At 39.2% G+C, this 15,130-nt stretch overlaps 1 protein-coding gene across 5 annotated transcripts in view; it reads right to left on the reverse strand.

The window, feature by feature from the left end:
* STK11 (serine/threonine kinase 11) overlaps positions 1-15,130 on the reverse strand; it is a 168,845-nt gene that overhangs the window by 48,573 nt on the left and 105,142 nt on the right. For all 5 annotated transcript variants that reach the window (XR_465843.3, XM_056822248.1, XM_007489369.3 and 2 more), the window contains exon 7: positions 9,299-9,356. Coding sequence is in view for 4 of the 5 variants with exons in the window: in XM_056822248.1 (XP_056678226.1) it covers positions 9,299-9,356 (58 nt within the window). In the remaining variant the exon portion in view is untranslated. The remainder of the gene's footprint in view (positions 1-9,298; positions 9,357-15,130) is intronic.

Raw genomic sequence — 15,130 nt, forward strand, 5'->3', positions numbered from 1 at the left:
ATTTCAATGATAGCATACTTTCAATTTCCTTCTGAATCTCAGTTTTTATATTTGTAAAATGGGGATAATAATCCCTACATGTAATTCCTAGTTATTGAAAGGAAAAGGTTTTGAAAATAGAAATTTCAAATTAGTATCTGTGTAATTCCCCTGGCCCTGAAGCCCTAAAAAGAGGAAAAGCACAATTTTTTTCCTTTTAAAAATTTCATGCCATTTCTTCCTTTTTAGAAATAATGAGTGAAGCTGATTACAGGAATGGAGGACTTCTGGAAAGAGACTCCCAGGGAACCAGTAAAGGACAGGGAACCTAGGATATGGGAGCAGACCCTATTTCTCTGGCTTACCCTCTTGTCTGATTTAAGCAGGCCAGTTAATACAGAGCCATCTGGGCTGTTGAAACCATTCATTCATGTCCTCTTCTGGGAGAGCTCAAATATTTCCATATGTATTTATGTTAATGAAGATAGCACTGACTGAGAGGGAGATTTAATTAACTATAAAGAGGCCAGTAGGAGGGATATTCTCAAGACCAAAAGAAGAGATTCAAATGCTTGGAATCTATACTGTTATTTACTGGGAAGCTTCATGCTGGCCTACAGCACCAGTGACCTAAACCAAACTGTGAACTCAGTGTCAGGGGAAAGCTTCTTAGAGCCTATGGATTTTGAGGGCGATAAAATGTGAATCCCACATTGCTATGACCTATCCTCAGGGAATCTTCTCTGAACAAATCAACTCTCCTGTCCTTCCCAGGCAGGCCTCTGGAGAAAAAAAAAAGGGAGCATAGCCTGTTTCCTTTTGTATTTGCCTTTCTGCTTAACAGGCTTGCTTATCAGCTCACCTAGAAACCATGGTACCTTGCTGGATACCATGGTGACAGGTACCATAGAAACGAGGCCTGTGGTTCACTCAAAAAGGAGACAGTACATTAGCATTCACTCAAGTGAATCAGGAAAAAATGGTCAGTTAAGAGTTTGTCTATTCTCAACCACCAGTCCTCAATGGAAGACAGCCTCTGAAGAGCATAGGGTAGGTATTTCCAGTAGTTTATTTTTTTGTCTACAAGGGCCATTAGCTTCTTGGAGACTAGACACAGGCTGTTAGTGGTTCCATAGGAAAGCTGAGCTCTGGAGGAGGCAAAGTTCCCTTAGGTCATTTCCATCAGTTTAGCCAGAATCCAAAGTTAATAGTTAAGGCATAGCCCTTCTCTACCAAAGTAATTGTAGGGGGTGCTGGGAAGGAAGAGGATTTTTACATCAGTCCCTAGGAGGTAATCATTTTCTGCCCCAGAGCTTATATTTGTTTTCTTGCTAAAAGTGTTTTAAAGAAGTCACAGTGACAAAATGATAATATTCTGTCTCCTAAGTTTTCAATGGTGAACATTGCTGAAGTCAAAGCTTACACAAAATTCACTACAATCAGGGCTGGTGGGATTTGAAGAGTAGATGTCAAAAGGACTTGAACAGCAGGTGAGGGAGAACGAAGGAGGAAAAGAGATGCTCCAAAGAATACTCATATGAATTTCATTTTTGAAAAAAAAAAGTAGTCATATTATACAGGAAATAGAGCCATCTTAACCTTCAAACCCTCACCTATCACAAGGCTTTGCAGCAAGCTGTAGAAGCAACTAAGTTAGGAAGAAATTTCAGAATGCCATTGGTAGAAGGCCCCTTAAAACACATTCAATGTTCAGTGGGCCATTAGAACATAGAAAATCAGAGCTGGAAGGGCTCCTGCATCATCTAAATAGATCAAGATCTTTATTTTACAGAGAAAATAAAGCTCAGATTAGAAACTGACTTTCACATATCTCTAGTAGATCGATTAGAATCCCCTGTCTCTTGACTATACTTATCCCCCACTATATTTTCCAGTAAGTATTAAAGTGACTATACTAAAATTAACCCTTTAGCTACTGAGCTGGGTAGGTAGAAAGAAATGGAAAATAAGACTATATAATGGTGGGTAGGAAGGTGTTACACACAGGCCCCAAACTCCTACTACTCCATAGAGCCAATTAAATGAAATGGTACCCAGTCAGACTGGTGGCTCAACAAAACCATAGGGTATCTTTGTTCAAAGAGTCATAGGAACTGAAAAACCTTCCAGATGACAAGAAATGAAATCTTGCCAGGGAGGCAGGAATGGCAAGAGAAATCAGCATTTAATAAGCACTTTTCATCTGGCAGCTCATACAATTATTATAAATCAAACCCATATTCTTTTTAACATCAGAACTTCTCTATTCCTTTCAAGTCATACTTGCTCCTACTCTACAGCAAAGAAACTCACTACAGAAGCAGTGCTTGGAGCCCCTGGTACTTCCAAGTGGGACAAGGAATATTAATCTAGCAATCTTGCAGAAAGCAGACCTTTAGCTGTGTACAAAACTGAACCCTTAATAAATAATGGAGGTTCCTAGCTCTCTGTGAGTCAACTAAGATTTTGTCTTCATAGTTCCAGGTTAACCGAACTAACCTGGCTATATGTAGAGATCCTGAATAGTACTTTTACTTCAACTCCTCATCCCCCAACATGCTCCCTTCATGGTCTTCTTAAGCAAAGACTCTAAGTCCCTGGATTATAAGTAAGATCAAACAAAGGCTACTGTTCACCCATCCTTTGGCCCTTTGCCGCTCCCACCATCATTAGCCTCAGCTGTTAGGAGGTAAATCCTCCATCATCACAACTTCAGCAACTGCTTTCCAGCTGCTCTCTCAGCAGTACCTACTCCAAGATCATAGACAAAACTCATTTACCAAAGAGCATAGTTTGTGAGCAGGTTGAAGGGTCAATATTTAAGGATAAAACCCCGCCCCTCCTCTGGGCCCAAACAGGGAAATCAGATCTAAGAGGCAAAAAGAAAAGGGCAAAGATGACAGATTTGGAACTGAAAGGGCCCTTAGAGATCATTCTACTTCCTTTCTTATCGAACAAATGAAGAGTTGAAGGTCAGAGAAGTGATTTGCCCAAGGTCAGCCAACATCATATCTGGCACTAGAAGTCTTGGTTAGATCAGTATTGTTTCCTCCAAGAACACCTGGCATAGGATCCCAGACTAGCAGAAATAATCTGATAGAGAGGGGGAGGGGTTCATCTCTGGTTTCAGGTGATTACAGGATTGTAGGTGGAGCATGGGTAGCCAAAAGGCTTTGGAAAGAGCCCAGCAATTACTAAGATCTGGAAACCTTACTGGGTCATTCCCTCCCCCAGCTTAATGTGAACAAGCAGCACAGGCCTGCCTGCCCATGACTGAGAAAATGAAGGGGACACAAAGGCAAGACTGGAAACAGAGACTGATGGTGGATCTTGCCTCACTCTCATCACTTTCACAATATAAACAAAATAAAGAATTTTATTTGGCAAATGAAAACTGGGCATCTAAGCTTTTTCCCCCCCTAAGCAGCCCATTTCAAACAAAACCACTAAATGATTCTTTGAGCTAAAGCAGCATTGTCTAGACCAGTTAAGCTTGCCTAATCAAAAATTCTAAAAGCTAAAATGATTATCCACTATAGAATCATGGGTAATTTACCTTTTCCTTAAAAGGAGCAAGCTGCCCAATGTTTGGTCTATCTGCCAACCAGATTACCCCAACTGCCTCACAGAGGGAATTTCACTCTCTAAAGCTGCCAATTTAGAGGAGCAAGGGGGAGTAGAGGATCTGAGGACTGTGATCAACGACAGTCATAGATGTAAGGAGCCCATCTTGCTTCCCTGACAAGGGTTCAAGGTCTTACTTCCCTCTTTGAGAACTGATGCATAAGAGAACAGGAGTTTAGTGAAGGAGGCAGGGCAAAAGCATGAGACCCTTGACATTCACAGCAGCCAAATCAGTTTTGAGACTGAGGGAGGAAAGAGAGTCCTTGAAGCCCAGGTCAGGAGGCAGGGCTACTTTCCTGAGCACCTCAGCCTCTAAAGGAGATGTTCTGGTAGGAAAAGCAGTTTCTGCAGTAGCAGCAGCTGTGCCCAGTGAAGGGGAAAGAGATCCTGTCCTTCCAAATGTGTGAGGTTTCCAGTCCCTGGGGCCAGCAGTTCTGTTTGCACTCTTCTACAAGCTCTGCCTACATGTAGAGTCCCTAGGGCCTTGGCTGGGAAATGTTGATGCAAATTTTTTTTTGCCATCAGGCAGGAGAAAAGAGATGTTGGAATCAGAGTCACAGACTTTTTTCTCCTGGTAAATAAGATGGATAACAAACTTTAATACTTGAAAATGTGAATCAAATAATTTTAATTCCACCTGCCAGATTCACCCCCTTCCCCTCCCTAACCACTAACTAGCTACAAACTCAGTGGGTCTCACATTGATGTTCTAGAGGAAGCCTAGAGGCTGGGGATCAGGTGAAAAGAACTGAGGATGTTTTAGCCTGAAGAGAAAACTGGTCGGGAGGGAGTGTCACAATCACTGTCTTCCAGGATATTAAGAGCTGCCATATGGAAGGAATTATACTGATTCCACTCAGCCCTGGTGGAGCAATTGTTTCAGGGAGTCAGATTTAAGCTCAATATACGAGAAAATAATCAGAACCCCAACAACAAGGAAATAGGCTGCCTGGAGGGGTAGTGAGCTCCCAATCCCTGAATGTTTTTCAGCAGAAGCTGGATGATCACTTTTCAGGAATGAAAGAGAATTTCTGTTCAAGGATGGGCTGGTGATGCTGCCCTCAGAGGAGTCTTCCAAATTTGAGATTCTAAAACTCTGGGGATTGCCAGAGTGCAGTGGAAAGAAAACAATTGGAATCAAAGGACTTAAGCTTTAATCCCATCTATGTTTAAGTGCCCAGCTCCTTATTACCTACATGACCTATGGTAAAACACAACCCCCTCACCCCCAGTCTCACTTTTCTTGGGTATTGGACTAAATTGCTTCAAAGGCCCCTCACAGCTCTGTATTATGATTTTAAATTATCTTACCTTAATGGAGAAAATGAAAGGAAAAGGAGGAGGTATAAATACTTATTTCCTTTGTTCATAGTCTCTTAGGTTAATTAGACAGAATTTTAAAAATAAACTTCAGGGTCATTTAGTCCAAATGCCTCATTTAAATAGGAAGAAACTGTTGCAGATAGATGAAGTGACTTGAGCCAGAATTTGAATCCAGGCTCTTAGATGCCAAAATCCAGTCCACTTTCTCTAAGGGATCACATTGCTTTACAACCACCCTATCTCTCCGCAGGCTGTCCTGGCTCCCCTGGAGACAGTGATTGGTCCTATCAATGTTCAAAGGACAAAAGAAAATGGGAAGAACAGCAAAGCTGAGAATTTGAAGAGGAGATCTTCAAACAAGACAATGATTTAGGGTTGGACTAAAGCCACTGGTTTTAATAGTGACATGCTCTAAAATTGTGTAAACTATTTAAAACTGAAGCCAGATCAAAAAAGGGGAAGGAGAGAAGAGACTGGGTCAACAGGGGATGAGTACTTAGGGGGATGGCTTCCAAAGAAATTAAGAAGCCGAATTAATTCCTCAAGGGAAACCTCAAAACTCTAGGGGCAAATATAATTCCCCACTCCAGGAAAAGCAATAAGCTCTTTCCATATGTCACTCCCAGACCATACTAGAAGCCTTGCTTTAGGGCATGGTAGCTCACTGAACCAGCTTCTGAGAGCCATTAGGTTCTGGATTCCATAAATCATTAGGCCTGGATTCCATCTGAGGTTCTGCTGCTAGCAACCAGGATGACCTTGGCATTTAACTTCTCTAGGTCTCCATTTTTCTTAAGGGAAGATCTGACCAGGGTTTTCCCCAATTCACTCAATCCTAGGGGCTTCCTCTGGCCTGTGGAATCAAATAAAAACTCTTTTATTTAGTTTTCAAATTCTTTCCCCCCTTTCCCATCTTCCCCACTGCCACAAACAGCCTGGTTGGTCTCTCCAACAATCAGGGATCCTGACTTTAATGCAGCCCCAGCTTTGCCCCTTTCTCAAAGCACTCCCACCTTTGCCTTTGCACTAACTGGCTAAGATGCTGGAAATTTCCTCTTTCCACTGGCCCACCTCACAGAGAGTGTGATCCTTTCCTTTTAGATGCAAATCAAACATCATCTTCTACGTGAAGCCTATTTTAACTTGCCTCCTCCCCCATCAATTGCGAAGGCCTGACATCCAACACCTGCACATATTGAACTACTTTGTATATATGTGTATTGATTCATTTTATATTTATGTTGTATAGACTTTGTTATATATGGACTTTATTGTCTCTCCTATTAGAATGTAGGTTCCTTGAACAGGGATTCATTCTTGTATCCCCAGCACCTACAACAATGTCTTACACATAGAAGGTACTTAATAAATACTTGCACTGATTTCCTTATCTATAAAATGAAAAGATTAAACTAGATCCAAGGTTCTTAGCTTTTTTGTGTGTTATGGATTCTTCTGAAAATCTGGTGAAGTTTATGGATTCCTTTGTCAGAATATTGTTTTGAAATGGATAAAACAAAGACTAAAAAAAAGGACACAATTATATTGTAAGATAGTTATAAAATAGCTTCCCAGATCTCTGGTTAGAGACTAGATGATCTTTAAGGCCCATTTCAGCTCTCCGTCTTATCTTATGAATGTGAGCCTATAATTCAATTTGATAAATATCTTGAATGAAGAAGGCAAAGTGAAGGGGATATAAACAGCTTTCCATTCTTCTGGGGGAGAAGGGGCCGGGACACATATATACATATATATAGGTAAGGAAATATAAGATGATTTTGAGAAGGCAGCAAGGACAACAATAGAGTTTACTACCAAAGGCAGCATGTATGCTGGGGCAGTTAGTAAGCATTTATTAAGTACCTACTATGTGACAGGCCCTGAGCTAAGTGCTCAGGATACCAAGAAAGGCAACAGAGTCCCTGCCCTCCAGGGGTTTACAGTCTTATGGGAGACACAAGTAAACAGCGCTTATGAAGAAATTATATACAGAATAAAAAGGAAATAATTAACAGAAGAAAGGCACTAGAATTAGGAAGTGTTGGAGAAAGGCTTCCTATAGAAGATAGGATTTTAACTGAGACTTGAAGCCAGGAAAGGTAGTAGGTGGAGATGAGGAAGGAGGATATTCCAGGGATATAAGTCAAGGCTCAGAAGCACATTGTGGAATGCTAAATCTAGGGAATAACAAATCAGTTGATCTGTTTGAACACAGTTAATGAAGATGGGTAAAATGAAATGCCTAGAAAGGTAGGCTGTAGCCTATTGATGAAAGGCTTTAGATGCCAAATTGGGCAGTTTTTAGTTTATGATAGTGGTAGCAGATATTTAGGGAACAATTCTGAAAAGGGGAGTGACATGGTGACATATGTAGAGAATGGATTGGAGAGAGAAGTTAGAAGCAAGGTAACCAGTTAGGGGGAGAACTTGACCAAAAAAAATGGCTAAAGATCTGAACTAGTACACTGGTCATTCAAACTGAGGGAAGAGATCATGTGCAAGTAGAAATTGCAATCTGGCAATGGATTTAATTTAGGGATGTGGGAGAGGGAAGAGCTCTGGATGATTCATTCATAAGCTGTGAACCTCACTGACCAGAAAGGTGGTATTTGAAATAGAAACCAGGATCTCTGGAGGAAAGCTGGGTCTTCCACTGTTATAGTCTAAGGAGAGGGACAGAGTGGGGAAGGGTGAATAAGGAATTCCATTTTAGACATGTTGAATTTGAGATGCTAATGGAAGACCCAAATAGATAACGGCAAAATAAGAGCTCATGATGTTAGGGCTGTCTTTACAGATTTTGAAGTCATCTGCTAAAAGATGATAACTGAAATCACCAGAACTGATGAGATCACCAAGAGACATAACAGAAAGATCTTCCAGAAGGAGAGTTTAGGGAACATCTAAGGTCAGGAGGAAGATATGAAAGGGGATCCAGGATCCAATTAAGAAAGCTAAGGGATAAATAGGATGTGAATGAGGAAAGATCTGTGTTGGATCAGTAATATAACCTTTGAAATATCCTACTGTAATCTACTTTTCCCTAGCTATTAGTTTTGACTGACTTTGTGTTAAAGAGCAACTGGTAATTCAGTATCTTAGTACAAGTTTCCCTTCCTATTTAAACAATCCTCTCCTGATTTTTTGTTTATTTTGAAATTAAAACTCTCCTTTCCCCCCAATGACCACTAAACATAGAATGGGAAATGTTAGAACAAATCCAATCACCTGGTGATCCATATCCAAAACATGTATAAAACCATATTATTTCCATCCTATAGGATCTGGGAAATCCCAAGACTTTGGCTTGATTTTATTCTTAGCTGTGTGGCCTTAGATAAGCCACACCATTCCTCTCACCCTGGACTCTGCCTGTTAACTCCAGGGGCCAGAGAGATGATCACTCTAGGTTCTTGACTTGGTTAATTTGTGCCTGCTATATCTTCCACATTTCAAATTCCCAGGGTCTCAAGATGTGGAAGGGGCAGGTCCCTCAACAGAGATCCCCTCTAAAACATTTTTAAGAAGTGGGGGGGGGGGTCATTTTGCTTTCCCCTGAAACTCTTTTGTGACTAATAATCTGCCACTACCTAGGCCAAACCATTACCCTCCTGGGGGCTTGCTTTCCTTGGCAGGCAGTTTTTCACTGAAGCTCAAACTATTGCTCTGCAATGTCTACTTATTGCTCCACGCTCTATGCTGGCAGTCTCTTCCAGCTATAATACTGTATGATTTACGTCCTGGGCTAAAGTCCCAGATAAATCACTCATTAGCTGAATGACCTTGGGCAAGTCATATTCCATCCCAACCCTCCCACCCTGAGCTTAAGTTAAGTTTCCACATCAGTAAAGTAGGGTCACTACTTATGTTAGCTTCTTTACAAAGTTGATATAAAGATGAAGTGAGATATATATTCCATAAAGTACCTTTTAAACATCAAGTGACATAGAGATGTTAGTTGTGATATTTCCATTTGACATTTTCTGATTAGAAATTTAAAATACCTAGTAGAAAGCCCCAAATATATAAAACAAAAAATGTAAGGAAGAAGGGTAAGAGTGGGGATGACATACATACATATACATATATATATGTGTATATATATATATATATATACACACACACATACATATAAAATCTGAAGGTACTATTAAGAGAAGCAGAAAACTGACTAAGGGACTTCTTTTTTTTTTTTAAACCCTTACCTTCTGTCTTGGAGTCAATACTGTGTATTGGTATTGGCTCCAAGGCAGAAGAGTGGTAAGGGCTAGGCAATGGGGGTCAAGTGACTAAGGGACTTCTACATGTACATGGTCAATTACCAAGTAGAGGAGCCTAGGAGAAAGCTCAAATTTGTAGGAACACTCACTTGTGCTGCCGTATCTGCTGTATTGAAAATCTCTTGGATGGTTCATATTCAAGCATGCCTGGAAATGGGGGAAAAAACCATTAAGTTGTAAGTCTGAAGCGAAGAGAAAAGAACCCCAAATATGCTATCCTTTCCCCTTATCAACCCCCCAAAGTACTACCACTCCTGTTCTGATGAGGCACCCCAGCAATTAGAAAAGGCAGCATTTCATAGTGAAAGGGTCCTGGGAAAGGAGTCCAGAGAACTGAGACTTTGCATGATACCCGGCAGATTATTTAACCCCTTAAAGGACCAGAGTCATTATCTATCAAGGAGTTTCATTCCCAACTTCACAGGGGTCTTATGAGGATAAAATGATAGAATTTACAGGAAATGCTCAAAAATTGTGGCAGGATCTAAAAACTTATGGTGTAAAAGTTGCCTTGCTCTCTCTTTCCAAGTAACTGATCCTGATTTTCCCAGTTTTTAGTCCTCTCCCTATTTGCTATGCATTTGATTTTCAGTATCTCCTGTATTCCTTCAGGAATATGTCTTCCTCGAGCAGATTTAGAGGCAGACGGGACTTTAGAGGCCATTTAGTTCATTTATAAATGAGGAAACTGAAGCCCAGAGGGATAAAGGACTTTCCTAAAGTCAAATGGGCTGCCAGAGTTTCAAGGACCTAAGGCTCCCTTTGATTCCCAAACTTGGGCTTTTCACACTACATTATGCTTCCTCTCAAATGGATATTACTACTTTCTACTGATAGAATATAAGCTCCTTGAGGGCAAAAACTTTGATATTTATTTTATAACTTTTTAAATCTACATGCTAGATACCATGCTAGGGCCTAGTACAGTGTCTGGCAAACAGAAGGCACTTAATAAAACTTCATTAATTGTTCACTAATTAATGGGTTGATTTAGCCAAAGAGGCTCATCATCAGAAGGCTGGCCACAGTGATTCTGGAATTGTATTATAAGATGTGAAAAGATAGAGGAATGAGCTTATAGATCTTTGAGGGCGGATATGATCATTTTCCTCATAATTTTGTCTTAAACTCAAGAAGTCCTAATCTACCTGGCTTTTGAGCTCACAGGTAAGAACTAACATGCTAGTTGAAGTATACAGAAACTTGGGTCTCTGACTTCTTGCCACCTGAGGGACACACCTATGCAACATATGAATTAAACTCAATTCAGTTCATCAAACATTTATTGATATCTACTATGTACCAGGCTCCACTGTAGAGAACACTAATAAGATTACAACACACATTCATTCCAACTTTCATGAAGTTAATAATCAAGGTACCCCTTACTGATGGCCTGGAAGACAAGAGGTCCCATGGGAATTTCCAAACTGTATGACTGAAAATCTGTTACCCTAAAAAATAACTACATATCCCAAGACCCCACTGACATCCTGTCATTACATACTTCCTGTAGACAGAGGATAAATGGTGTGGGCTTTGGAGGCTCCCTCTTTCTGATGTAGAATCAGCATTGATGGTGGTGAGTGGGGGTGACTAAAAAATGAGTAACCAGCCATGGGCATATGGTCTTTATTTTGTATCTTCTTTATTCCTTGATTTCTAATGATCATTAATAAATCTCTTAAAATATATTATTGAGATTTAATTTTAACTTTTACATTGATGGCAACCACTAGTCAGAGAACCTCTCAAATTTTTAAGATAGCCCAGATAAAATTTTTTAAGCCACATTTCTCCTGCCAAGGCTTTTTGCCCACCCCACCCACCCTCCCAAACTCCAATTCTCTTTGGAGCTTCTTCGTTTTTCTTTTACTACTTTTTGCCTGGTTGCTTGCTCTCCCTCCTGGCTGGGCTATTTTTATGGGGAGGACTCTTGGTGAAAAAGAAATAAACTGCTTCCCTCCTCCAACTGCTTGAGTCCTTCGTTCCTTGTTCTGCCTAGCTACTGACTCTGGCATTGCTGATACTGATTCTTCCTGATCTTCTGGACCCAGATCGATCACCTGGTCCCAGTTCTTGGCCTCCAGAAATCCTCCTCCTGATATCCAGCTCTGATCCTAAATTGGCCTCTGCCCTGACTGCCATTGCTGCCCCTGCTGGGCTGATTGCTGACACTGAGAAGCTAGAAGTCCTTGGAGTCATTCCTCAGGGCAGATGGTAAAAAAAAAACAACTAGGGTGTCTTTTTCCTTAGGCAATGATTGGCCTTCTAACTCCCTCTGGGGAAACTAGCATTTTACCTCAGGGGGGACGGGAGAAGGAAGAGAACAAACAGGAAATTGATTACAATCATGGTGTATTCTATGAAAGAGCACTGCACTACCTATTTCAAACAGCTTCTTGCTTTAGGATGTTTTTTCTTTCTACCACTGATCCTTTCAATTATCGTGCCTGAGATTCAGGAGAGAAATTCATCCCCCTACAACCCTTTGCCATTTGGGCCTGCCCAGTTTGAGATTCTTAAAACCCATGTTCTCCCCCACTATAGGAAATCCCACAGTGCTGACAATAGGGATCTGAATTTTAGAAAATTCAAGATTCCTTTTTTTTTTTAAATGAAAGTCTGTATCTTATTGTATTTTGCTGATTATTTTGTTTAAGATTTGATTTTTTTTTGTTTGAAGTTAATATATTAAATGTATTTTATACTGTTCTGTTACACTGAATCATTTTAATCTACTGTGTTTTAACTATATTAGATATATTCTGTTACCTTTCTGACTACTTATGACTATTGAACAAAATATTGTAAAAGCCCATAAATAGCCTTCCCCCCCCCCCCCATTTTGAATTTGTTAATTGTCACATAGATGATGGATGAACTCAACCTGGCTAACAACCTTTAGAGAATTTAATAAGCTAAGAATTTAATTGTAATGTTATGGGGTCTTCAGAAAAAATTTTAATTAACTAGTGGTTTCTGAATGGATGAGTTTTTTTATATTTATATTTTAAAGAATGTTGTATTAAAGGTAGAGAAACAAAGAAATGTTCCTATCAAGGTATTTCTATGAAGCTGGAAGCCAAAAAAGAGCTCCAGCAAAATTCTTCAGTTTAATTTACTTCCACCAGAACAATCTAGATTTCTTGGTGATGTTCTAAATCCAAATAAGTTTTACTTTGTTTAAAAATATACTTGCCAAGATTGAAAGATTTGCTACATCTGTAAAAATTGTGACAACTATCCATCAGTTCACAGGGTTTGATTTTTTTTTTTGGTCATACAGCAACTTATATGAAATATGATAGTGGGTTTGTTTGCTATTGTCATTAAATGGGCTGTTATAATTTTGGGTATTTTGATACTTTTTGAATGTGCATTACATGTTATACTATTGTTCTTTATAAAAAACTGTTACTTTGTGAAAATCATTTGCTTATATTTACAGTGGATCATGGTCAGGTTTGAAGAGGAAATGGATCTCATTTTTGGTGAGAAACCTTTATATTTTACATTTCCTTAGCTGACAGAGTGTCAATGATTGTAAGCTATATATTTTTGGTTTTTAAAACTCTTTTATTATTGTTTTTGCTTGCATGTGCAATATACTATTTAAGTTTCTTCTTTCCATTTTGTATTTGAAGCACATGTCACCAGCATTGAAATTTCCTTTAACTTTTTAGATTTTGCAGTAATATAAATTTAAAATATATTTGCTATAATGTCAATGCATGCCCCAAAAGCTTGAGACTATAAAAATGATGCCACTGTTTAAAAAAGAATTATGGGACTTCACTTAATGATTCTGTCTGGTTCCAGGACAAGAGAATACACAAAGAGCCATTGCACAGTGCCAAAGAAACACAAAGCTAAACTGCATAGTGCCAATCGAGCACAAGGTTGAAGAGACCAACCAATTCTGGTGGGATTGATGTAATTTTGACCCAAGATAAGAGGACTTGAACTTATTTGGGGTTCGAGGTTGTGGATGTTTAATATGTATTAAAGGCAGGTCTTCCTTGTCCCACATTCTACCAAGTATCTCAAATTTGGCTCCTACCTGGCGTCTATAATCTAGTCCCTTTTCTGTCTTTCACAGTGTGGCAAACTTTCTATAGTCCTGGCTACTGATTGGGTAAATGCATAATTGCTTAAATCATTTTAATTGGGCCCTGATTCAAGGACCTGTTATGGATTTATTTTTCCTTTACTTAGAATTTTTACACATAAGAAAGACTTTGATAGTCTATATTTCATCCAAGACTTATTTTTTTAATTTGGATTTTTAAAAAATATTTTTTTATTTCTCTTGCCAATTGATTCATATACCTCATAACTCAGCCATGCATCCCTAAGTGATCCCTGTGTTTTTCAACATCCTCTTAAGGAGGGGAATGTATTATTATTATTATTTTAAATTGCAAATTTTAAATTCTTTTTTAGAGTAATTTTAGGTTAAGAATCATGGTACCTCTCCAAATCCAGAAAATGAACTCTTCTTAGAAGGCACAATGAAGGTGCCTCCACAGACCACAAGCTACATCAAGAAGATCCAGAATGAACTTTGGGTGTGGTTGATTGAACTGAAGGTTGATTGAACATTTAATTTGAATGTATACTCTTATGCCAAAAGTGGACTTCCCCCAACTGGGTTTTTGTCAATGTGCCTAGCAATTATTGGTTTCGTTCTCTTTTCCTTTTCTCCTCAAATTATTGCAATTTCAAAGTTGGTATGTTTACAAGACCCACTGGAGAGACTAATCTTCTGTGAGTCTCAGGGGGGAATGTATGATTGAAAACCTGTTACCCTAAAAAAGAACCACATATCCCAAGTGCCCACTGACTTCCTATCATTACATACTTCCTGTAAACAGAGGATAAAGGGCATGGGCTTTGGAGGCTCCCTCTCTCTGATGTAGAATCAGTATTGATGGTGGTGAGTGGGGGTGACTAAAAAATGAGTAACCAGCCATGGGCACATGGTCTTTATTTTGTATCTTCTTTATTCCTTGATTTCTAATGATCATTAATAAATTTCTTAAAATATATTATAGAGATTTAATTTTAACTTTTGTAAAAAAGACATTTACTAGGTGTGTCCTCAGGTAACTGACTTGCCATATCTCAGCCTTAGTTTCCCCAACTGTAAAAGGAGGACGATAATAACACCTAAGAAGTTTGGTTTTTTTTGCTGAAGTTCAAATAATATGTGTAAAGTGCTTTGCAAACCTTAAAGCAATATATCAGCTATTATTATTATTAATACTTTGGACTTGAGAGTAGGGGAGACCTGGGTTGACACATTTCAGACATCATGTGACCCAAGGCAAATAATTTAATATATATCTGCTCAATTTCCTCATCCATAGGGGGATTCAATTTGATAGATTCTAAAGTCTCTTCCAGATCTTTGTTTTATCAGTCAAAATTTTATCTTATCAGATATATTTTGGCTCAGTGGATAGAATGCCAGGCTTAGAGATGGGAGTTCCAGAGTTCAGATCCTGGGTTCAAATCTGGCCTGACACTTCCTAGTTGTGTGGCCCTGGACAAGTCACTTAACCTCCATTGTGTAGTCCTTACTGCTCTTATGCCTTGGAATCAATACACAGTAATGATTTTAAGATGGAAGGTAAGGCTTAAAAAAAATGGGTCAACAAATATTGAGTAAGCATCAGTTTTGTGTCAAGTACTTTGATGGATGCTAGGAATACAAAGACAAAAGTAAAACAACCCCTACCCTCATGGAGCTTACAGTTTGTTGAGGATGTATGTACAGTCAAGACAGCTAAGGTAATTTGTTAGGGAAGTCACTATAATAGGAAGTAGAATGGGGAGGAAGATCAAATAAGGTTTCATGTAGAAGGAGTTCACCCAAAGGGCAAATCCTGCCATTAGCTCTTGGGACATTCAACCAC

This window comes from Monodelphis domestica, chromosome 3 (genome assembly GCF_027887165.1).
Source record: "Monodelphis domestica isolate mMonDom1 chromosome 3, mMonDom1.pri, whole genome shotgun sequence".
NCBI classification, from domain to species: domain Eukaryota; kingdom Metazoa; phylum Chordata; class Mammalia; order Didelphimorphia; family Didelphidae; genus Monodelphis; species Monodelphis domestica.